This window comes from Carassius gibelio, chromosome A7 (genome assembly GCF_023724105.1).
Source record: "Carassius gibelio isolate Cgi1373 ecotype wild population from Czech Republic chromosome A7, carGib1.2-hapl.c, whole genome shotgun sequence".
NCBI lineage: Eukaryota > Metazoa > Chordata > Actinopteri > Cypriniformes > Cyprinidae > Carassius > Carassius gibelio.
In genome coordinates, this window is record NC_068377.1 from 34,365,128 (window position 1) to 34,390,563 (window position 25,436).

Genomic DNA, 25,436 nt, shown 5'->3' on the forward strand with positions numbered 1-25,436 from the left:
TAATCTCATGCTGAGCAGCTCACTGGGGAACTGAGGATACAGCTGAATATAAATTGATCAGGCCTCGCTGGCCAGCCAGGCAGTCGGTAACATCACAGGCACATCTTCACATCGCTTCAGGACGCTTTCAAGCAATCTAAGGGTCTAGAACACATTCAAACACATGCAAGCAAGCTTTAGACAAAGCAAAACAAAATCTTAATGACTACAATACTCAATTATTGGTACAAATGGACTCTGAGAAAAGTGGCATCTATTATTAAATAAATATGTTATTATTTTTATCATTATTATTAAACCAATTTATTAAAAAAATAATGAGGATGATTATTATTATTACAAATTTAATAAACATTAATTACAGATAAGTATTTAATGTATTAAATATTTAATAATTAATTATATAATTTAATTTAATTCTTAAGGCATCATTCTCACAAGATTGTGAGATGTTTTTATTATTTTCATTATCATTTATATTCTTTTAGTTTTGTTAATATTTTAAATTAATTTTAAAATGTATTAATTTGTTGATTTATTTTACATTAGACTTTATTATATTTTCTTTTTTGTTTTACTTTAAATGTAAAGTTTTATTAATGTTGTCTAGTATTTTTTATTTTTATTTTAAATATGTCATAGATTTTATTATTCTTTATTAGTTTAGTTTATAATTGTACAGTATTTATTAGTTTATTTAGTGCTTCAAATAAACTTTAAGTTTATTGTACACTTTAGTACTTCAAAATTAAAGTGAGAAAAGTTGGCTTTCCAACTACATTAAATATATGCGCGCACACACACACACACACACACACTACGAGGTGCCAAACAGGAAATAATTATCTAAATTCTTTAATTATCTAAGTTCTTATTTATTATTTTTATTAAAATAATATGCCTACACATCCTAAATGCATCAATGTAGATATTGTACTATATTAATTACTGTAACTGCATATCACTTATCTTAACCAAATGGAGTATTTTTACTGTATTTTACAAAATGCTGGCTGTAGCACAAAAAGGTCCTCACAATTCAACATGGCTACATATTTTTGCAAGCTCTTGTCCGGTGTAAAACAGTCACTATTTCTATTTGCTATTCCAATATATATAACCATGGATGTATAGATACAAATTTGAATATCTGAATGTGATTATCACATGTCAATCTGAATATATTAATGTAAATCTAAATGTATAAATGTAAATCTTAATATATATATATATATATATATATATATATATATATATATATATATATATATATATATATATATATATATATATATATATAACTGTTTTTGAAATACCTAAAAAAAAAAATCAGTTTTTATTTATTTACCTATAATAACCCTGCATGTGATTATCACAGGCAGTCAAAATTGAACTAAGGTATCTTATTAGACAAAATGTGATGTGAAAATAAAATTATTTTAGCAGTATCGCAGATCACATGATATGATTTTATACAGATCAGTCAAATGCAGTGTTTTCTCCAGCAAATTTCTCTGGCTTCATTCAGCACTGCCACTACCCAGCGCTCAAATGCTGATTTACTTATAGCCTTTCAGTCATGAACCCTTTTAAATAAACTTCAATGTATTTTTTTTCCACAGTGCCCAACAACGTTAATGATATTTGCCACTGAGTATGGCTTGATGACTCAAAAAAGCCCTCCTGAGAACTACTAGCTCAATGTGGAAACTTCTGTGTGTCTATTTTTGTTGACGTTTTTTTCTCATGGTACTTCATCAGAATCAGATAAAAGAGGATGGAGCCAGATGTTTAGCTGGGACACAGAACTGAATCTGAAGCACTCAGAGATTGTGTGTGAAATCTCTGGCAATAGTGCATGTGTATAAACACACTGACGACTGAACTATACTGGTTACCCAGCATGCACTTTGATTGACCTTCCCCTGTGATACACCAAGGACAGTGGAGAGATCTCAGCATTACATCTCGACCCGCGAATGAGTCCCATCTCTTATTTCATACTGAATCCCTGTAACAGATCTCCCTCACTGACCTGCTCTGGACTCTGCCGGCCAGTTTTCTGAAGGGTGATGATGGCCGTACGGAGAGGGTAGCCCCGCTCAGTCACTGCCACCAGCAGCTCCCTCTCCTCTGGGCTGAGAGCGGAGAGCAGCTCGACCGACGAGTCCAGGACGGCAGCGTGGGAACTGAGCGGCCGCGATGGGGCCGGGGGGGAGAATGAGTCCTGGGCCTGGAAAAAACAACAACAGTGCCTCAAGCTCACAGTACCCTTGAGAGACGAGGGCAGGAAACACAATACTGAGAAAATCTAGAAGGATAAACACAATTATTGGTGCAAGGTTTGACTCACACTTTAAATCGATGTTTTATGATCTTCTGAAAACATTTGCATCAATGCTTTGGAGCTTGGTGTTATTAATGCCATTTTTTTACCAGCTTTGTTACAGAAAGATAAACTAACAAACTAAAACGAATATATATAGCCACAAGAAACTATTAGCAAGGTCCATGCACCTTAAGGTTTATCCAAAAACGAAAATTCTGTGACTCAGAACCTAAACCTGAGATAAAAATTACTATTTTAAGCAATTTTAGGTTATTTACAGTAGAAATCGTGTTTATTGTTTTCAACCATAGACTGTATAAAAACATGGACGTGACGTCACCCGTAAGCTCCTGAAGAGAGTTTTTGAAGCCTAAAGTGTGCAGAGCGAGCCGTCGCCATCTTGGCAGCGCGTCACCGCGCGACTCTCCCGGACAAGCGAAAATGGGCAAAGGGGCGGGAGCTGGTTGCTGAAGCCACGCTCACCTAGCGCGACGGCTGTGTCAGCAGTGGCAATTCACATGTCACTCAAGTGGCCACGCCCTTAATTATGCAGAACTTTAAGGCTTAATATAATTTAAACGGATATGAGTTATAAAAAAATTCACCCCCCTCACAGTTGTCATGAAGGGCAAAATTAGCTATATATAGACCAAAATCATTTTTTGCACCAGGCTGAAAACATGTTTTTTTCTGCTGTAAAGTTGGGCATTTTAACCATAGACAGTAAAAGAAATGGACACAGCGACCCCATTGGAACTCAATTGAGACAAGTGAAGTCGTGAGTGAGCAGAAGTATTCTGATTAATTATTTTGAATAGTATTTTAAAATGTAACGGCAGTACTACATATTAAGTTAATTGCCTGCGAGCTTCTCCTCCTGTCTGTACGGTAATGCGACAGAGAGTCGAGTGGTTATGACGCAATCGTTAGCCTATTTTTTACAAAAACTGTTTATACGGGGCCATAATGTAACATAGAAGGTAATGGAGCCCTTTATACATTGTCGTGTATCTTTAGAAATAAATAATGGACAAACGGAGTCTTTAAACGCCTCAGATGTAAAGTTATTCGCTGTCAAAGTGACGCCAAAATGAATGGGAGTCAATGGGAATGCTAACGCAAGTGAAGTTCTGCTAAAAGATGGCAGCCCCCACCCGACTTCAACTTCCGGTCGAGTTCCTTGCCGCCTGATTTTAACATGGGGAGTCTATGGGATTAATTCTCTTTTGCAGCCAACCTCAAGCGGCCAGTCGATGAATTGCAGTTTTAGTCACTTCCTTGTTGGCTACACTAGAGAGAGCGGGAGGTTGCCGCTCATTTGTAAATCGGTTATTGCGCCACCTATTGCCGATTCTCAGTAAAAGTTTGCATGCTTCTTCAGAATCATAATCTGCACATATTTACCAAATTTCATGACGTTTTGAGATTTTGTTTAGGAATTATAGGCCTTTGGGTACATTTGGACATGCCCATTTTTTAAGTCAAATACAAAAGTTCACAAAGGGTTTCAGCACTTGAGTCTCCGATGAAGCCTGGAAGAAATATCCAAACATGGAATAAAACAACAGCAAAGGTCCGTAAACTTCTGGAAAATGCGTTTAATTCTTTCCCGTTCATGTCTTAAAAAACACTGCAATTATAAATGAAAAAAACTGTCAAGAAAAGCTACAAGCCCCCTGCCATATTCAGTGCAACACGAGCACACGGCCCAGCAGGAGATGATGTCATCAGCATTAATAACCTGTTGGATTAGACTGTCAACCAAAGCATAACCTTGAATCGTAGCTTTGATGTGAAAGACATTTCCCGAGCACTTCCACTCGCTAATCCAGACGAATTTGTTGCAGCTTGGGAAGATTCCAGGAAAAGACTTAGCACTCGCTATTATTAGCTAGTTCATCTTCTGAGACATTACAGAAATGTGCACCAAAAAAGAGAGAAAGGGAGAGAGAGAGAGAGAAGTACTTCGGAGAAGTCATTCATGTGTAATATCTGAATGAAGAGAATGGGTCGCTCAGACAGACATTTCATAAGGAACAACAAAATACTGTGCAGTCACAGCGAGACATATTAGCACAGGATTTACAATGAACGTTTCGAGAAATTACTAGATGCTTCTGGACCTAATATCTCTTGCTCAAGTGATTAAAATGCCTTTCTAGACTTAATGGAGTCATGCCAGTTAAAGCCATTTATAGCAGGGCCCACAGTTGCCTTCTAAGGACAGCTGTTATTGTGAGCTTCGGTGAACTGGCAACTGAGAAACGGTCTTCTTCATAGACATACAACATATTTAGTAAATAGATTAAAGAGATGAGTTGTCTGTGATAAGTTGTCTGTATTTATACTCCCGAAGAGTACAAAGTGTAATTTCAGGTACATCAAAACTTACCCAAACATGTCCAGTAAAGGGGGGCGTCTTTATTTAAGGTGTTTATTGTTTCAGAGCCACTAATCACCTGCCTTTTGCAGTACATTTGAACCATAACTTTAGGCATCTACATCACAGTCCTACAGAGTTTTGCTCCAGCCTTGATAAAAACTCACATTCCTGCTGCTTTTAGTAACCCTTAGATTTCCAGGATTAACAAAACATGAAATAAACAAACGTCTGTTGGTCACAGACCTTATTTTCTGCGGTAATCCAAAAACCAATGGAAAACTCCATATGGGTTTTTGTCAAGAGGGTTATGCAAACTTTCAGGTTGGCCTACAAAAATATATCATCACTGCAGCATTTGCTAAGCACTAGTGCTGCACTGGTTACACCATACCTGTCAAGTTTTGGATTTGAAAATAAGGGAAATTTTCCGGCACCCACCGCGAGTAGTCCCACCACCCCAACAAAGCTCCAGTATCCCTTACATTTTAAGACAGGTGTTATAGCCCAAATGAAAACACAAACGGGTATATATGAAGAGCATTTATTTAAAGGCTTATTTGCATATTTTCTGTTAATTTAACATTGCTTGTCTTTACATTTACATTTTATTTTCATTCCACACATTCTTTTCATTTCGTAGGCTACTGCTTTTCTTTTACAGCTTTTCTTTTCATAACTTTTCTTTTACTCTTTTAGTGAGTTGTTGTCAGAGGTGGGTAGAGTACCCAAAAACTTTACTCAAGTAAAAGTAAAAGCAATTCTAGAAATATTTACTCAAGTAAAAGTAAAAGTACTAGTCTTGAATAGTTACTTGAGTAAGAGTAAAAGAGTATCGGATAAAAAATCTACTCAAGTAGTTAGTTAGTTACTTTGGGTCATATATACGGAGCCTATTTTTATTTAGATATAAAGATAAAATGTATGTGTGTGTGTGTGTGTATATAAATGTATATATTTCATCAGCCTTTACTCCAATTTATGTAACTTATTATAAAACCCTGTCTGTTTACTTAAGTAACAAATATAGGTGTCATGCCATAACAAATTTTTAATATGACTGACTTTATATTAAATGTGAATTTAACATTGAAAGTTAATGTGATCTAAATATTGCTACTAATCTTTCATTGTTCAGAAAGAGAGCAAATAACATTTACATTATTAAAGATCATTTTCACTGACAGTGTAGATTTCAATCACTCTCAGAAACTCCCATTAAAATCACTGAAACTGTTAACACTGTGAAATCAATATCTTAATTATAGATTCGTACACACATCTGCACTTTTCTGTTGTTTCTGACGAGAGAATTCGCCAGAAAGAGGTATTCAGTCAATGAGCGAGTGAAGGAAGCACCGGCATTTCAGCGATGACTCATCGGAACACCTCTGATTGGCCATTGCATTCAAAAGCTCAACAGAACCGTGTGTGATTGGTTATAATGCGCACTGCTGTAAAAACGCGTCTGTCTCTGGCTCAGCGCCAGCAAGCGATCACAGATCTGAATTTAACAGCGGATGATACGACTCGCTGAACGTACTCGCACCGGTGTGATTGTATTAAAATTAATAAAATCTTAATCGGCAATTTTTTGTCTTTTGGAAGCTGCATTCAACTTGACTCCCCTCTGTTATAAGCAACACACGTACAACAAACTAATGTCACAGTGGTATCGTGTACTGTAATCGAATGTAGCCCAAGTTATTACCTGTTAAACAGTAGACAGCACACGCGTTCATCTAATAAGGATCTCCATCGCAAGCAAATAATAGCCTTTGCAGATTTGCTTTCAATTCAGTGCAGTTCCATAGCCCCGTTTTCAACGCTGCTGATAAACGTTACAACTCTGATTGAACCGCTTCATACGCTCAGCGCATGCGGCAGGGAACTGAACGACTCATTCAAACTGATTCATGAACCAATTCACTCGTTTGCCAATTGATTTGATCAAGCCTTTGAACAGAGTTGACTCGAAAGAATGAATCATTCGCGAATGGGCATCGCTCATTGTCCAGAGAAAAGTAGACGGCGCGTTTGGAATAAACTGAAGCATTTATAACATTTATTGCATTAAGATAAAGTAACGAGAGGAGCGTCGCCCACAGTAACGAAGTAAAAGTACAGAATTTTCTCAGAAAATGTACTCAAGTAAGAGTATAAAGTACCCATCTTTAAATATACTCCGAAAAGTATTAGTTACCCCGAAAAATTACTCAAGTAAATGTAACGAAGTAAATGTAACTCGTTAATACCCACCTCTGGTTGTTGTACAAATTTGTTGCAGACTTTGCATTCTTTAAAAAAGTAAATTCGCTGTCCCATTTATCACGATATTTACACATGGGTTTTGGTTTTTTGGCAGGTGTGCCTTCACTCTCTATCGTAGCATCCATCATCCGTCTCTGTTTTTTCTTTTGTTGTTGTTTTCCCCGCGTTATAACTCATGTCATCTGACCTCACACACCCCTCGGGACAGGCTACTACAGGTGGCAGTTATCGCGAGACTAGTGACAGAGCTCAGATTGGGAATGGGTTTTTTATTATTATTTTATTAATAACGAAGGTTAAAATTAAAAAATTAAAATACGGGAGATTTACGGGAAAATACTAATACGGGAGGACGGCGGGAAAGAAGGGTAAAATACGTGACTTTCCCGGCCAAAACGGGATACTTGACAGGTATGCGGTTACACTTTATTTTAAGGTGTCCTTGTTACAGTGAAGCCCAATTATACATAAGTAATGAGTAATATTAATTAACTACATGTATTTACTATATGTTTAGGGTTAAGATTTGACTTAAGGTTAGTTAACGTGCATGTAATTATGCATAATTCTTTTTTTTATAAAAGTAAGTACATGTAGCATGTGTAATAAAAACACCTTAAAATAAAGTGTTACCGATGCACTTTATTTCATAACCAAAGAGTGGACTCGGAGAAGGATTGTAAGGGTTGAAGGTGAAGACATCTTACCTTTGGGGTGCATTTGAACTGTAAGTTGTCGTGGGAAATTGTGGAAGATGCATTAGTCTGACCAGCAGAGCTCTGTCTCCTCTGGAGGAGGGAAGATGACGTCTTGATGGTTAAATGTTAGTGGAACATTGACGTATGGAAATACGCCTGTGTGAAACTGAGAAGAACTGACTTCATACATCCACTAAAATTAATGGATCCAGCTTGTTAAAAGTAATTCCCAAAAAGAATAGCTGCAAATGTTTGACCATGTGAAAAGTGTGTGTTAAGTGTCCAAATGCAATTTGAAGGCATCTGATAGCATCAGGTTAAAAACATGCATTTTGCAGAGTATCAGACCTCAGTTTCCTGCAGTATCTTCAGGTAGTCAGGCAGAGGGAATTCTGGAGCTGGGATGAGCTCGAATTCTTCCTCTGCATCCTCAAGAAAGCCAAGGGGGATCTTAAAGCACACCTCATCCAGACATTTCAGCCCTACCTGAAACAGAAAGGCAGACAAAGAAACGTCTGACACCAAACGTTCCTAAATCTGTGCCTCAGATTGGGTTTGAAATGTACACCAGCTTTCAAAAGTTCGGAATGTTAGAATGATTCCTGAAGGATCGTGTGACACGGAAAATGCTGCGAATTCAGGAATAAATTACATTTTAAAATATATTCAAATAGAAAACAGCTATAATAAATAGTAATAAATGTTTCACAATATTACTGTTGTTGCTTTTTGGATCAAATAAATGCAGCATTTGTGAGCAGAAGGACATTACAAAATAATAATAATAATAATAATATTCCAAACTTCTGACAGATAGTGTAATAATGTATAGACAAAAACTACAGTTGCATGTTTTCCCATTCTCGCTTCTCTATATTTGTTTACCTGTTACAAAATAGTAAGGAGACTAGAGGATTAGAGATTAAAGATTACTGAGACTCTCAATATCACCACCGTGTACCGTGACACGTGCTGCATCATATGTACACCTGTCAAAAACCTTTCTGAGGGTGCATTTTTCTCAACACTAGTTACGGTTTGTGTGAAACTAGGTAGCCTATAGAAATCATCTTCAGAAAACCTGTCCCAGTGGTATCTGCAGCAGACGGCCTGCTGACGCTCTTCTTTTTGGACAGATGCTCAGATCTGATCCTGACATGCTGCTCCACACCTTTCTCACATGGTTTTAGATCTTCAATCTGAGCCGAGTCTTAACAGCCAGATGCTCGGTAAGCGCTTAAATAGTTTTCCTTCTCGTGCAGGAAAGAACAATGGACAGTTCAATAAGTTACAGTGTTCTGTTTAAACCATCGATAGAAGAAATCTATAACAAATCCTCACTCTGAAAAAAAAAAATGTAGGATTTACTTATTTCCACTCAGAATTTGCAAAAATTGTTTGCACGTTGAATTAAATGTGAAATTATGAATGTTGCACACCTTTTATAATAAAATTAAGATGTTTCATGTAATACCAGCATAAAAAAGGTTTTATATTATATCTGAAATGTTATATATTTCCATATTATACATAAATGCTATAAAACATTTAATGAAAATAATGACTAAACACAACAAATGCATTTTACATTATTAAAATGAATCGATTTAACGAAACATACTTAAAAAAAAAATTATATACAAGTTTATCAAACCCAAAAAATCTTCAAGTATCCCTCAGCCATTTCACACTAACTCTACTCAAACCTAGAAGTTAACAGTGAGTTTTAATGAGTGTTTCTCACCTCCTGTGTCTCCTCCTGAGTGTGTCTGGGCTGAGGACAGTGTTACGGTCACTCTTCACAGAGCCATGTGATGATTAATCCTGATATTGGCTGTTTACCTTAGCCGCACACACCTACAGGACGTCCACCTGAATGAGTTCACCTTACTTAAAGGACCTCCACAGTCACCTGATCTCAGTCCAATAGAGCAGCTTTGGGATGTGGTGGAGCGGGAGATTCACATCATGGATGTGCATCCCACAAATCTGCAGCAACTGCATGATGCGATCAGGTCAATATGGACCAACATCTCTGAGGAATGTTTCCAACACCTTGTTGAATCTATGTCACGAAGAATTAAGGCAGTTCTGAAGGTAAAAGGGGGTTCAACCTGGTACTAGCAAGGTGTACATAAAAAAGTGGCCAGTGTGTGTGTGTGTGTGTATATGCATATATACACATGTAACCCTGGACAACTAAATCAGCCTTAAGTGTAAATTTTTCAAAATTGAGATTCATACATCATCTGAAATTAGCTTTCCATTGATGTATGGTTTATTAGGATCGGACAATATTTGGTCGAGATACAACTATTTGAAATTCTGGAATCTGAGGGCGCAAAAAAATCGAAATATTGAGAAAATCACCTTTAAAGTTGTCCAAATTAATTATTTGCAATGCATATTACAAAAAAAAATTATATTTGATATTTACAGTAGGAAATGTACAAAATATCTTCAAGGAACATGATCTTTACTTAATATCCTAATGATTTTTTGCATAAAAGAAAAAACAATAATTTTGACCCATACAACGTTTTTTGTTTTTTTTGGCTATTGCTAAAAATAAACCCCAGCGATTTAAGACTGGCTTTGTGCTCCAGGGTCACAAATATATTAAGCAAAAAAGGATTTATGCAAAATATTCATGAAAATAAATATACACGCTATAATATAACAACATTTACACATCATAGTAGTATTTATTCTATTCATTTATTGTGATTTAAATAAAACTTAACTATTTTAGTCTTTTTAATGTTATTATAATCCGTATTGCATCAACAACAATCAACACTGGGAATAATGACAATAAAAAATCCAAGCACATAACAAGTAATAAATGTGTAAAATGCACTTAACAATCGTAAAAATAATAATAATATAAAAAAAAAAGAAAAAGTTTTCATTATGCAAATCATTTCGTTGATTTGAAGATGACATGTTTTCTGGAGATCCACTCTATCTAGTATCCTTTAATATGGTCACACATTTTCCCAGCCAAACCTTTTTCCCCCCACATGAATGCGTCGGATCATAACTGAGCATCATTTCTCCAGGGCTGTGGCCCAGACGTCGTCAGCTGGTTGTTCGGGCAGAACCCAGCCCGGAGGAACCGATGTACCGTCAGGGTGTTGGTCAGAAACCAGGAACTGATCCCACTCTCTCCTGTCAGCAGAAATATGACATCAACACATACTTTGAGTTAAGTCACATTTACTCAGAGTTATTTTTAGAGTTCACTTCTGATCTGAAAACAGACCTTATTTGAATCAGCGCAGGAAGGGAGCGCTCTGCCTGCGTGTAGTAATCTAGGAACGGCTGAAGAGGGTGATCGGGTGGCAATTCAGCTAAAGAAACCAATAGAGTTTACAAGCATGCAACTGAAGAAATGCACATCGACATCTTCCATTTTGTGCTGAGGTATCTATAACACACAGCACTTACGAACAATGAAAACAAGGCAACAGGTGCCATATAAATCCCACTGCACGAAAATATCACCAGTAGGTTTATTCTCTACTATTTGTACACAGGGACTGTACACACAAGTGAAGCACATCCTCAAATAGCACAGAGACTCCCAAATGACTATACTGCCACCTTGTGGTCTCTTTAGAAAAGAGTGTGTGTGTAAAATCACCTCCAAACAGCATGGTGTCCACCTGTCGTTTCTTCTGCAGCAGCTTCTCTTTCTCTTTCTTCAGTCGTTTCTCGCGGTCTCGCTTGCGCTCCTCCTCCTGTTCTCCCTCCAGCATGACTCTCAGAGCTTTCTCTTCTGTGGCGTACACAGCCGTGCGCTTACGGATCAGACTCCTCAACCGCTCCAAGTGACCCTCAAACCTCTCGTCGCTCTCCTTCCCTGGAAACATGCCTGATAAAATGGGAAAAAAATTAACGGAAATCGAGTCTTTTAGGTGAAGTGATTGGACTGAATGAATCTCTGAACATGACGAAGACACAAAATCTCTTGGAATTATTTTTTTATACCCCAGTTTCATATTTAAAAACAGCTATAAATAAGCCATTCGTAGACTGATTTCTTCAAAAGGTGTGAAGAATAACGTTATACAGACCACAAAGTGTCAGATCAATTTCTTGGGGACATTAAAATCAAGCAAACAAAATCATATTTTTTTGCTGTACCCTTCCTGGCTGCAGCCTCTTTCCTGAGTTTTCGGAGTTTTTCCAGTGATTTGAGGATGTCCAGCATTCTCTTGGCATCAGCTTGTTTCTTCCTGACTTCTGAGAGAACAGCATCAGCGGCCAGCTTCAACTCTTTCTCCTGAACCACAAAGAAACATTTAGATCAGAGATATTGCTGGACATTTATTGCATACTCTGAAATTTACATTATATATTCTCTCTCTCTCTCTCTCTCTCTATATATAGAGAGAAAGAGAGAGAGAATATATACAGTATAATATTGCCAATTTATATAGTATAACTAATATTTAAAATAATAATACAGTGTAATATTGCAAAATTGTATAGCATAACTAATATTTAAAATAATAATATAGTATAATATTAATTAATATTTATAAATATAATATTTAATGGGACATTTTAAGGAATACATGAATAAAGAGCGATGTATAACAGGACTGAACCACACTTGTGGCCCAGCTGTTGAAAGCTGAGAGTTGTCCTCACTCTGTTCTTCTCCTCCACTTCAAGAATGCGTTTCATCTGCCATTTATCAATCTCGGCCTCTCGGTCAGCACGTCTAGCCTCCTGCTCCAGCTTTTCCTCCTCGTGCTCTATCTTTCGTCTCCTCATCCTGGCTCTCTTCTTACGAATCAGCAGCAGTTTCCTCTTGAGGCCGTCGACACAGTCCGGGTCCTTCAGGTCTGTCAGGCTCTCCTGGATGTTGTTCTTCAGCTCGATCGCTTTTGAGAGGCTTTCAGTCCAAACGTCCTCGTTCTCCAAACTGTCCTTCAGCACCTGACAAAGCCTGTTTAACTCGGACAGCATCTGGACAGTCCCATACAGCTTCTGTCGGACATGAGAGAGGGACGGCTTGGACTTGGTTTGCTTCGGTTCAGGGGATGTGTGTTTTCTCTTAAGCAGGAAACTCTTAATCCATTGCTCGTCTCTCGATCTCTGCAGGGATTCTTCATCAGAAACTGTTATTGAGATGGATTTACTCTGGCTTTGGTTGTTTTGTTGGCCGTCCAGCCAGGGTCTGTTCATAGACTGACTGTTGAATGGGTAGTTCTGCCGGTTGGAGGAGTAAAGCTGATATGATGGAGGTGCTGCATCAGGATGCTGAGGCGGGTTTGGTGGGACTTGTCCCGTGAAGTGATGCTCTGGAGGACGCCACTGGTTCTGGGACCAGCACGGAGGCGGGTTCTCGCTGTGCGGCGGAGGGGGTCTGCTCGGGTCGAAAGCGGGGAACGGGGGCCAGAGACGCTGCTGCAGCGCCGGAGGTGGATGCTGATACAGGGGCCACGCGTGTCCCGGTGCGGGCGGAGGAGGTGGTGGTCCGGCGCCTCCTCCTGCATAAACAGCGCCATCTAAACCCGCGGGAGCGCCGAAGGGAGGCGGCGGGGCGCCCGTGTAACCGAACTGATGAGGGTTATCCATTATTTCAATCTGAAATCAACAGCAACCCAGTGCTGAAGCGCATTGTTGTGAGCGACGCCGAGGACAAGCTTTAAACGGAAGTTATGAAGGACTTCCGGTGCGTCTTCAAAATAAAACCCCTTTCAAGTTAAAAGTGATGGATAGTTCCTAGACGGTACTACCAAACAGGGATATAACACATCATGATTCAATTTTAGATCAAAATGTATAGATGTTTAAGTAAATGTATGATTTTTTAATGCTGTAACTGGTCATTTTTTTTAAATACATACTCCTACCGCGAGCAGCTTTTTTTTTTTTTTTTTATAATTAAATTAAATTAAATGTGTATATACTACTGTGCAAAAGTCTAAGGCCATTAGTATATTCCCACCACCACCACAAAATAATGGTTTTAAGCAAGTTGTTTCCATCTTTTGCTGTAGTGTGTCTGTAGGAAATATCAGTTTACATTTCCAAACATCCCTTTCACCATTAATCGTAATAATCCGGTGAGATTTTTGCATGCACAAGAGAAGCTCTTTTAATTTTTTTTTATCTAATGATTTAAGCACTTGTTAGTATTTTTCATCGTATATGATGGATTTATATATTTGTATATAAAATCATTCAGTTATTTTGTCCATTATATCCCTCTTTGTTTGTTCCCGTTTAATAAATAGGTAAATAGGTAAACATTTCATTGTTTGTTATTGCAATGAACAGTTTACCTTCAGATGACGACTTTGGCATCGTTTTGCTACTCACCCTCGTGTTGTTATAACTTTATTCCTTGCAAAACAAAAAGAGCAGTCAGACAGAATGAAAGCCTCCTTCGTTATTCACTTTAAATGCATCTCTTATACAGTGTTAGTGAATGAGGCCTGAGGCGGTCATCCACATTTGTGTCCAATGGAAAAAAAGTCCTGGGACAACACAATCTTTCTCTCAGTGTTCATTAAAATACAACAGAATACCTGCACTGATCAGTGATAATATTTACATTTTATTCCTTACATACATTAGTTTTGTACATGTGTGCTTAAGTGTGAGGATCAAAAACATACATGGTTTCTACTCTCTCTATACAAAAATTAACCCCTTTCCCACCTTGCACTTAATTCATATCATTCTGTAACAACACAATTCAAAAAGAAAAAAGCAATCAATTTCTGTGAAGCAACTACAAATGAGTTCAGGAGAGATCACTGTGAAACTACTGCAGTTAGTGATACACAACTTTCTCAAAGAGACCAAAGTTACTCGTGTACCATTTGTTTTAATCTGGCCAATACAAATAAATCTTCCACCACTGCGCCACTTTGTGAATAACAACAGAATTTCTTGACAACACATTGATACAATTCCATACAATTCCTGAAAGTCACTGATGTTCTTGACTCTTATCTCAATGCAGATAGCAGCTTGAGTGTACTAGCAAAACTGACATGAAAAAATCCCATTGCATTGATTGAAGGGGGAGAAAAAAACAAGTCGGAGACCTAATTAACTTAAATTAATATTAAGATGGGTTTCTAATTATTATACATGTGTGTCAGCTACAAAAACTTATTTAGCATGGGCATATTGGGAGCCTTTTTTATAAAAAATGATCAGATATAGCTTAATAAGGATCTCTAATTGTATCAATACAACAGTATAACTAGTACATGACCAATGTGACACAAATGTGTAATTTATTCCAAGCCGGACAAAGAAAAACATTGTGGATCTGAAGTCAAACACACATTGGTACAAGCCTTCTTCACTTTCTGTCTGTTTGGTGTCCAATCAAACAGTTCATAAAATCACTTGCAAGATCAAGTTAATAAGAATAAAAGAAAATTCTCTTTACATTTCACATACTGTTAACAATCTCTTTATGAGGAAAGTGTCGGGATAATTAGGTTTATTTTCTCTCATTTATTTTAACTCATTTCTCTACGCCATGATTGCTTAAAGTAAAGGTATGATTTGGCATATTTTCGAGGAATAAGATTTTCCAAAACGAGTAACAAATCATCACTAACATACAGTGAGAAATGGACCCTTAAGGAGCTAAAGAAATGTCTTGACTATAAACCGGGTTTGTCGTTTTTAGTTCTTGGCGGCATCAGCGTGTCTTGTCCAGTTTTCCTCTTCGATTCCAGAGTCGTACTCCTCCTCAGAGGAGTCTTTAGCTGCAGCTCTGAGAGAAGAGGAAAGCAAAAGAGTCAATGAGATTAATTCAAACGACCACAAAGTGCCATTAAACAAATGAGACACTAAATTCAAAGGGACAGCAATGTGTGCTGGTTTACTTAGAGAACGATTTCTATGTTCATAATAATCAAATAAATAAATCATTTTAAATTGAATCCAGAATGAGGAATCATTACTTGTTTGAGTTAAAAAATAATGATACAGAGCAGATAAAATATTTTTCTTGATATGAATAATTTTTATTTAAAATATAAGCATTACTACAAATTATATATACACACACACATATATACACACATATACACATACATGCATACATACATATATTAGTGGTGGGCCGTTATCGTCTTTAACGTGCTGTGTTAAGGTGAGACTCTTATCGGGCGATAAAAAAATATATATATATCGCAGCTAATCTATTCTAAAATTTGGAGCTGGACACACTCACACACACACACACACACATATATACATACAATTTAAATAATCTTTGCTATAACAGTTTAACTGCAATGTGCATTACAGTTCAAATAAATAAACAAATAAAAATCTGGTGTCTTCGAAATAATTCTTCAAATGAATGACAGATCTACTTAGATTAATTTTTTTCCTTAATTTGCCCACTCGAAGCACATTTGATCAGAAAAAGTCAATAGTTCCACGTGTCTCTAAAGAGACTTTAAACTTGACTGCGGACAGATAAGATGTCAAAGTAACAAACAAGGTCACGCAGCTCTCACCGTATGTACCGAGGTGGCGCTTTTCCATCAACCACTTCCTTATTCACTTCCACGGACACAATATCTGAATGTGGCACCTCAAACATGGGATCTAGCAGCAGTTTCTCCTGTTGGGAAATAGTGCCAGCTTATGACCTCACAAGAGCACATGTCATTATACCAGCATGCCTTTGAGGAAGTGAAAACTTCACAAAGCAAACAACAAAACAGCATTGTCTTACCATTATGGATCTCAGCCCACGTGCTCCGGTTTTACGCTCCAGAGCCAATCTGGCAATCGCTCTCAGGGCATCAGGTGTCATGCTCAGATCACACTAATACAAAACAAAGACACAGCACATCCAGAAACACTTCATCATTCACTTTTCATTTATCACCTTTTATTATATTATGTACGATATATATATATTCACTCAATGAGAAGCACTAAAAACGATCTGCTTAATAATCTAAAAGAAACATATACGTAAGGGATGTGTGTACAGCTATAGATATACAGCTAACCATGCATTACCCCGTTTATACCATGGTCTTTTGCCAGTACTGACAACTTAAAGCTATTAATGGTGTTTGCAGTGCAATATTTGACAGGAAAGATAAAAATGTCAGTCAGTTATGGCTTGTAAGTGCTAGCATTCTGCCCGCTTCAAATCAGACACAGAGATGAAACGGTGAGGTAAGGTCACATTTATTACAATGAATGAATTACATTTACTTGAATGAATTATCAATCAGTCAAGAAAGAGAAAAAGAGATATGACGGTTGCATGACCTGTGTCTGCGCATCTGTCTCTTACAGACAATGAAGCTATGAGCTTAGTTACTTAAACAGCAATTTTACCAATGCAGAAATCCAGTATCCAAGCTATTTTATTAAATACAATTCACAGGGCAGCATTGACGACAAGTTTCTGTGCTCCTGAATGTTTCTGCGTGCACAACGCAATCTCATTCTCTCACTCTGTGCAAGTAATGTGTGTGCGTCAATGAAAACAGTGCATTAATATAGAACGTTGATTAAACTGACTTGGAACTATCTGTGTGTGCATTAAAGCGTTTTAATGCATACCTGCCAGCCAATCAGAATCAAGTACTGAGACAGACCATGGTATAAAAATTTAATATTAATATTAATATAAACACAATTTTTTTAATATAAACTGTATATCAGGCACCAACCTTGTCCATGCTGAAGAGAGCCTGATACTGAGGCACAACAGCATTGCGTGGCTCTGTGAGGATCCGCACCAGTGTCTCCTCATCCAGGCTGTGCAGTGGGACCACAACAGGAAGACGGCCCACAAACTCCGGAATCATCCCGAACTCAATGAGGTCTCTGGCCTCCACGTGATTCAGAAGCCGGTCCTTCTCCTCGATCTCAGCCACCACGTCCACCTCTCCACCCGTGGTGTTGGCCAGGTCAGCCGCCGCCGCCGCCCGTCGACCTTTCCCCATGTTAGATGGTGTTCCAAACCCAAGGTACTACATATGGAATATGAAGGCAACAGCTACATTAGAAAAACTGAATTTTCCATCGTGAAATTTTTCACTTTTTGAACCTAGACGGTTCATCTGATTTTCACCAAAATGAATTAACCAAGAAGGGCTTGCATGATCGTGTAAAATAAAACCTTGTTGTTATGTGTCTACATCCTGTTTTTACTCACCTTCTCATTCTTTCTCCTGCTGATGATACGGTCAAGTCCGTTAAACGCTCCAGATGCTACAAACAGGATGTTGGTGGTGTCCACTTGGACAGTTTCACCTCTCAGTTTCCTTGTGTTCTTCTCAGGAACATTAACAATAGTGCCTTCCAGAAGCTTCAGTAAACCCTGTCAAAAACAATGAAGCACATGACACTCATCACCACTAAATTAGTTTCAGGTTATTTTTTTAAATCCTGAAGTAAAGACATTGTATTTTTAGGCACCAATGGTTATTTAGACAAAATTATTTGTATAAGCTGCATTTTATGGAAGCGTGTTTCTGCCACAGAATACAAAAAAATGTAAATGTTCAGTAAGTATATCACAATTCTGTTTTTGTTCTTTCAAGAATTGGCCGAATTGGCAAAAAAAAAAAAAAAACCTGTGAGATAAAAACTAACTGTGAGATAAAAAGGTTGTGATTACCTTCTTATTCTGTGGTGGAAAAACATGTTTTCCATAGCATTTTGCAGAAATGAGTCAACCACAAGTGATTAAAGTAGTACAGAAATACAGAAGTGAGATTCCAAGAATAACAGACTGTTTCTGTTAATCTTTAACAGCATTCTTGCGATTTAGGACAAAGTTCAGCTGAATATCAGTGACATATCTGAAGCGTGTGACCTAGTACAGTGAATCTGGGTTATGTTTAATGACCAACCTGCTGCACTCCCTCTCCTCCCACGTCCCTTAACTGATGGATCCCAGGAACGCTCCCTATCTTGTCTACTTCATCCAAAAACACGATACCTGAAACAATTTCAACACCCCAATCAAAGTTTTATTGAACAAACTCCTGGACAACATGGTCTGTGGTTAGATGTCACAAGACGTGTTACCTTGTTGCGCTTTCTCGATCACATAGTTGGCGTCTTGCAGTAGCTTAGCGATGACTGACTCGATGTCCTCTCCCACGTACCCTGCCTGAGTGAGGGTGGTGCAGTCACAGATCGCAAAGGGAACATCCAGGCATTTGGCCAGTGTTTGGGCCAGAAGTGTTTTCCCTGTAGCACAGATTAGTTAGGTTCCTAATTGCTCATATTAGCAGACTTTGCTAAAGACATAAGTTTCAAAAGTTTAGGGACATTAAGGTTTTTCAATGAGATAATTATGTAATTTTAACATTAAAAACAGTAACATTGTGAAATATTATTATGATTAAAAAAAATAACTGATGCCGATGAATCTTTAACGCCAGTCTTCAGTGTCACATGATTCTTCAGAAATCATTTTAATATGCTGATTTGTTGCTTGAGAAATATGTATTATCAAAGTTAAAAACAGCTGTGCTACTTTATTTGCTTTTGGAGACCGTGATACTTTTTTCAGCATTATTAGATGAATGGAAAATTCAAAAGAACAGCATTTATTTGAAATGGAATTTGTGTTACATCATACATGTCTTTACCGCCACTTTTGATCAATTTAATGTATCCTTGCTGAATAAAAGCATTATTTTTTTTATCTTACTGACCCCTAGCTTATCAAATTGTCCACAACACTGAAAGAGTGTTTCTGTCTCACCTGAGCCGGTGGGGCCCAGCAGCACTATGTTGCTCTTCTCTAGTTTGATGTCAGTGTGTGTGGAGTCCAGCACTTCTCCTCCTCTCTTCTCTGGAGGTGCCTGCTGGTTCAGCTGCTGCTGCATGGAGGCGCCCAGAGCATTTCCATGAGGACTGATCCCTGCAATCTGCAGCAGCTCTGGACAAATTACACAACAGTAGCAAAAACTAAATACAAAATGCATGTATTTTGAGTTTTCGAAGATTAGGGAATTCACAAAAGATTTCTGAATTTCAAGGAATCTTCATTATGTATGTAATGATTTAGTGATTTGAAATCTCAGCTTAAGCGGTTTTATATAATTATACAACAGACAATGATTTAGATGTCTCACTCGTTGTTTACAGCAATGCGTTTGCAATCGCAGTCTACAAGGCAAGACATTCAAAAATGGCTTGAATCAAAACATTCAAAGCGCAATTTGTTTGTTAAATCATTTTTTAAATATTTCAATAAATTTGCACAGGCAAAATTAGCAGGTAATTTTATTGAAATAATCAAAATTATTTGTGGTAATTGACAGCATGCAACATATGAGGTCAGTTCAGATGAACTTGTTGTTGAACATTTCTAACAGTCAATTTGTAAAAAGAAAAAAGAAAGAAAAAAAAAAGGCTATTTAAGTTATAATAAAATAAATGAGTCAATTGTTAAATTACAATGTAAAAAAATAGATGAAAAACTTAAATATATTGCCTTAGCAACTAAAGCAATACAAATTATGTCAAAAAGTTATAATTATAAAATGAAATTATGAAATTATAAAAAGCCCAATTTCTAAATATTTCACAAATAAGTTCATCAATAACATTAAAATAACACTGAAAACGATAGCACCAAAATGTATACTGTCATCATCAGTGAAGACTAGGTAAAATCGCTTAGTGTGCACAGCTGCTCTATTCACTGGATCTAATGGGATTTCCTGTGACAGGAGCCTCTGAAAGCTGCATATGATGAGAGTTAAATCAGGTCACTAGGACACTCTCCCTCTCTGCTCGGCTGGTAAAAAAAATTACATCATTATTTCCGATACATGCACTGTCACTTTAAATATGTGTTAATATAACACTGAAAAGAAGTTAAAGGAAGTAAAGAAAACTGATGAGTTTTTTGGCATTTGTACAACACCTAAAAAGATCAAAGCAAACTGAAACAACACAGAACAGAAAAAAAAAAACATTTCAAATGACACGGACATTAATGCAGATTATGGGTGTTGACATGCACTTACTTGTAAACCTGTATTCATCCTCTCGTCGTCTTAGCTCTAGCTCTACAGAGAAAGGAGGACAGTTATGACGAAAACACTACCAATTCCCACGGTACAAGAAACCTTGACCTATTCAGGGCACTCTGCTGCAAAATTGCGACTGAATTGTACAAATGCCAAATGACAAAAAAATGACAGATTGCATAAAATGTTGCTTTTGGATTATTACTAATGGATAATGTACATCACAATGGAGGTTATACTGGCTTCTAAAAAGAGTAGATTAGAAGATTTAAGAAGGTACACAATGGAAATCTATGATGGGGTGCTAGTCCTTCAAACATGACACATCCGAAAAGAGCACTTAAAGGAAACGTTCACTCAAAAGTGGAAAATCATTCACACTTATGCGGTCCAAGGTGTAGATGAGCTTGTTGCTTCATCAGAACAGATTTTGAGCATAACATAACTTACTCACCTATAGATCCTCTTTAGCGAATGGGTGCCGTCAGAATAAGAGTCCAAACAGCTGATAAAAACATAATACTCCAGCCCATAAATCTACATCTTCTAAAAAGCAGAGTGAAAAGCAAACTCTCATTCTGACGGCACCCATTCACTGTTGAGGATCCGTTGTAGAGTAAGTGATGTAATGCTACATTTCTCCAAAACTGTTCTGATGGAAGAAACAAATTCGTCTTTATCTTGGATGGCCTGTGGGTGAGTAAACTTTAAACAAATTCTAATTTTCGGGTGAACTGTTCCTTTAAAAGTAGATTATAATATTAATCCCTTGGCAATCATCACTACTACTATTTTATCATATTTAGGTTTAGGGATTTGTTCAAATCCTTACTTAAGCTTTGATATGTAAAGGAATAGCACACTTTAATGAACATTTAAAATCATTTTTGGATACTTTTTTATTTTAATCTTTGAAGCACAAAAGGATCACTTCTCAATTTCCTGCTTTCAACTGATGAGTTAAACCTGTCTTTCTGATTACATCAAGTATAATTTGTATCCTGTGACAGATTAATACCCTAATGGCTATGAGTCTCTTATATAAGAACGGTTGAGTGAAAACCACCTGTTCCTAACTTCTCTGTGTTCGACACACACACACCCACACACACACACACACACACACACACACGCTCTGCAGTACAAACCTCGAGGAGTGAGGGAGGCCTGTTTCTCCACCTCCACCTGCTGCTGCCTGGAGCCTGCCGGCATGTTGTTGTAGATGCGTTTATAATGATTGTACACGGCCACTGACAGAACCTTCTTAGCATGATCCTGACCCACAACAAACTTATCAAGATAACCAAAGATCTGCAAGAACACACAAAAAAAAAACAGAGACATTACAGACCAGCTAACCTTGTAGTAGGTTGTTACACTGCTTTAAAATCTCAACGTTTAATGAATATTGACCTTTTTAGGAGGCGGAGGGGGTTTCTGCTGGAAAGCCAACTTGACAGCTTCAGCTGCAGACTCTGGGTCTTTACTCAAACTCTTCTTGGTGTCAGTTTCTGAAAGCACCACAAAAAAGTGGTGGCACTTTTCACATTTCACAAAGCGAGTTGATGCTGCAAAATAGAAAAAACACCTTAACTCAGTTTTTTTTTAGTTTTTTTTATATAAAATCGCTGAACGATTCTTGAATGAAAAGCATCAACATTGCTTAGTGAGATTATCGATTCGCAAAGGCAAAGGTTAATTATTTTGTTTAAAATGTAATAATGTAAATGTATTTTACAATATAACTACCATATGATATCTATGCATATTGTATTCCCAAATAATAATCATTATAATAATGCGCAGCCCATCAAACAACACCACAAACTGGAAGATTTGAAAGAAAGTCTTGAAACATAATTATGTTTAATTAAAGCAAGAAGTTAATAAATAAAGTTGAAAATTTAAATCCCAATCAGAAATGTTAGTTTTAACTAATCATCTTTTAAGCCATGTTACTAATTAAAATACAAGCAGATGAAAAAGCAACATTTTTTTTGTATTTTTGTATTATGTATTTTTAGCACTGAACAGTTAGTTCAGTAAACACTCTGACCTATTTAAACAAGCTCAAGGCCAAAAGAAACCGATCACCTTGAGTAATCCACTCAGCAGACAGATAATTATAAGAAAAAATATTGAATAAAATCAAATAAGATTAAAAAAAAATGCAATGATAATAAAATATTTTTTTTTTTTACCAAACAATGTAATATAAATGTAGTACTCACAAACAAATGTTTCTACATGTGTGCAAGGATCTCCACATTTGGGACACCTCAGCTGACTTCCTCCTTTTCCAGAATTACTAGAGCTGCTTCTTTTCCCACTTCCTTCACCGACAGATTTCTTAAAAGGAAAACAAGTGTAATAAAACAATTTCCAGGAAGAGCATGACTTAAATCGATAAAGTTATCACTTCCTTCTCAAACCCTTGTTGTCAGAGAACAAAGAGTGTATGACATGTAACACCACGTATCTATCATCTTACCTTTCCACCATCTCCATCCTTCATCCCATCTTTTGCAGCATAATACACAGACGTCTCGGAGAACCACCTGACGGGAACGCGGCTTGCCAGATGAACCTCACGAGTCCCCAAGCGGCTCAGTAACAGCAGCTGCACTCCAGAGCCAGAGAATCCTGTGGCACAAACACAAACAGGAGAGCTACAGGAGGAAATAATCTCAAAATAACAATAATCTGATGACAGTTATGAAGTTTGAAGCGCCTCGACAGGACACTGGCAACAAAAACCACACTTTATTGGAGCACATCCAATGCAACATATAAAATAATGTTTCTAATCAGACTACAGGAGTCCTGATAATTGCATTTTCATATTATGAATCGGGTAAAAAAATTTCAGGCGAAACTAACTGATGACAAACATTAAACAAGTAAATTAATTATTATTCAGTTATTCAAATAATAATAATGATTATATAAACAAGCTTTAAAAAAAACATTTTTTTTTACTTTAAACATTAAAATATGTCTCCTAAATGAAAGCTGACTTGTGAATATATTTATAATCGTAAATCATTCCGGTTTGTTTATATATTGTTAGCGCACTAGCAGCAGTGCTAGCCGAACTAACTAACGTTAGGTTAAAAAAACATCAAACAAACATCAATATTTTTAAAAGTGTGACTTTCTTCTTACCTCTGTGAGCTGAGTTTAGGAGTTTTCTCGCTGCGGAAGCACACGTACACGACATGTTTGAGTGTTGTTGTGTTTTTTGACAAACGGAATCGGTTGAAGGTTAGCGCTAGCCGAGAGCTAACGCACTGAAAGCCATTCAATACAGGCCCGACGATAACAAACGGCTTACGTCGAATATGTAAATTAATAAGAATCAATCACATTCATATGCGAACTATTTGGGGAGCTTACCTAAACACACAAGCTGTCTGAACTAGACACTGAGATATATGAGTAAACAACTGATGATGAAACACTTTCGAGTCACTGAATCATTCTGACCGTCCGAGAATCATCTCTGTCGACGAATCAATCCGCAATGATTCGACGAATCACTCGGTTTAGTGAATCAATCTTTAACAATGAACATTGAACAGACTGTTACAATGAAATAAAACAAAAAAGTCCAAAACCGCAACTAGAGATTAGAGAAGAGTTTTTGAAGATAACAAATGTAGATCAGAAGTAAATATTTTGCTGGGCTTAAATTTAAGGTATCTAGCTTTGTGGATATATTCATCCATCATAAAATTAAAGTTTAAGACATCATCAAACTCCTTATTGTCAAAAATATAAGAATGGAAAATAATATTACTGATAGAAAATACTACAGAGCTGGTGGAACACAAGAAATAGGGAAAGCTGATATTTGAAGCCAGAATTGTTCATATGAATGATTTTATTAAACAAAAATACTAAAGATACAAAACCAAACCCTATAACACATTCCCGGATAAACATGGACAAACATACATAATATAAAATTATATATATATATATATATATATATATATATATATATATATATATATATATATATATATATTTAAATATATATGATCACATTACATAGGCTACTAAATTAAAACCCCTTTGCGTGCAAACATCGCTGACGGCCCCAGTTTATTATTGTTTCACTTTCACAGCACATTAAACATCACTGTCTTACTTCATCTGGACAAACTGTGCATCAATGGAAAGTTTAAAGACTCAAGCTTCGATATTTGACCAATATTTTGATAAAACATTGTTGCAGTGACAGATATTTAGTGATTTATGTCAGGAGTGCAAAATAATAAATCCGTATTATGCCACATTTTGAATAGAAATTCACAACTCACTCATATTCAGTCACGTCAAGAGCGGTTTATTTGTGTTCACATAGACTCACTGAACAGCGTCAATAAGGATTTACAGACCAAAGATGCATATCTGCGGAGATATATGGATATATTTACTGATGTTTACTTCATATTTCTTCAGACAGAATCGTCATTTCTATTCATTTTCCACGGATTTACGCGATCAGATGATAAACAGCCTCTCCCAGCGATCTGTGTGTGCGTGCAGTAGTCACAGCTCGTGCGGTGTGTGACTCAGACTCTGATTGGGTCTTTCAAACGTCAATCTTAGAGTTTCATATCTGGACACCGCCCCATCGTGTCACATGCTTCCTGCACACTTCCTGGTAGTTATCTGGCCAAAACAACACTGAAACACCTCTGTACACACAAAATATCCGAATAATAAACCCG

General features: G+C 37.0%; 3 protein-coding genes across 4 annotated transcripts in view; all 3 read right to left on the minus strand.

Annotated features, from left to right (window-relative positions):
• The window catches only part of LOC128017532 (ubiquitin-associated protein 1-like), a 10,816-nt gene extending 1,979 nt beyond the window's left edge, over nt 1-8,837 (minus strand). Inside the window, exons 1-3 of the mRNA XM_052602938.1 lie at nt 8,760-8,837; nt 8,027-8,164; nt 2,036-2,311 (exon numbers count right to left, since the gene is read on the minus strand). Coding sequence (XP_052458898.1) covers nt 2,036-2,311; nt 8,027-8,164; nt 8,760-8,837 — 492 coding nt within the window. The remainder of the gene's footprint in view (nt 1-2,035; nt 2,312-8,026; nt 8,165-8,759) is intronic.
• Nucleotides 8,838-10,377: 1,540 nt separating this feature from the next.
• Nucleotides 10,378-13,369, minus strand: pdcd7 (programmed cell death 7). Its single transcript, XM_052602708.1, has 5 exons — nt 12,338-13,369; nt 11,828-11,966; nt 11,325-11,555; nt 10,944-11,031; nt 10,378-10,849 (listed from the first exon to the last, which is right to left on the minus strand). The coding sequence occupies exons 1-5, from the start codon at nt 13,268-13,270 to the stop codon at nt 10,729-10,731; spliced, it is 1,512 nt and encodes a 503-aa protein (XP_052458668.1). The 5' UTR covers nt 13,271-13,369; the 3' UTR covers nt 10,378-10,728.
• An 866-nt stretch (nt 13,370-14,235) lies between these two features.
• LOC128017353 (ATP-dependent Clp protease ATP-binding subunit clpX-like, mitochondrial) lies at nt 14,236-24,214 on the minus strand. Of its 2 annotated transcripts, XM_052602709.1 has the most exons (14): nt 23,863-24,214; nt 23,189-23,340; nt 22,929-23,046; nt 22,111-22,265; nt 21,846-22,008; nt 20,695-20,736; nt 19,422-19,598; nt 18,737-18,901; nt 18,559-18,647; nt 17,859-18,023; nt 17,371-17,673; nt 16,413-16,505; nt 16,192-16,298; nt 14,236-15,437 (listed from the first exon to the last, which is right to left on the minus strand). In XM_052602709.1, the coding sequence occupies exons 1-14, from the start codon at nt 23,915-23,917 to the stop codon at nt 15,347-15,349; spliced, it is 1,875 nt and encodes a 624-aa protein (XP_052458669.1). In that variant the 5' UTR covers nt 23,918-24,214; the 3' UTR covers nt 14,236-15,346. The 2 variants fall into 2 exon arrangements, with proteins under 2 accessions (XP_052458669.1, XP_052458670.1); XM_052602710.1 differs by lacking the exon at nt 20,695-20,736 and having other exon boundaries at nt 23,863-24,198.
• Nucleotides 24,215-25,436: the final 1,222 nt, after the last annotated feature.

Excerpts from the sequence above, each read along its gene's own strand:
- LOC128017353 (XM_052602709.1), bottom strand. The coding sequence starts at position 23,917 with ATGTCGTGTACGTGTGCTTCCGCAGCGAGAAAACTCCTAAACTCAGCT. Across the intron at positions 18,024-18,558 it reads GAGGAGAGGGAGTGCAGCAG|GGTTTACTGAAGCTTCTGGA; the intron begins GTTGGTCATTAA and ends TGTTTTTGACAG. Across the intron at positions 15,438-16,191 it reads GCGCCACCTCGGTACATACG|AGCTGCAGCTAAAGACTCCT; the intron begins GTGAGAGCTGCG and ends CTCTTCTCTCAG.
- pdcd7 (XM_052602708.1), bottom strand. The coding sequence starts at position 13,270 with ATGGATAACCCTCATCAGTTCGGTTACACGGGCGCCCCGCCGCCTCCC. Across the intron at positions 11,967-12,337 it reads AAGTGGAGGAGAAGAACAGA|GAGAAAGAGTTGAAGCTGGC; the intron begins GTGAGGACAACT and ends TTTGTGGTTCAG. Across the intron at positions 11,556-11,827 it reads AGAGGCTGCAGCCAGGAAGG|GCATGTTTCCAGGGAAGGAG; the intron begins GTACAGCAAAAA and ends CCATTTTATCAG.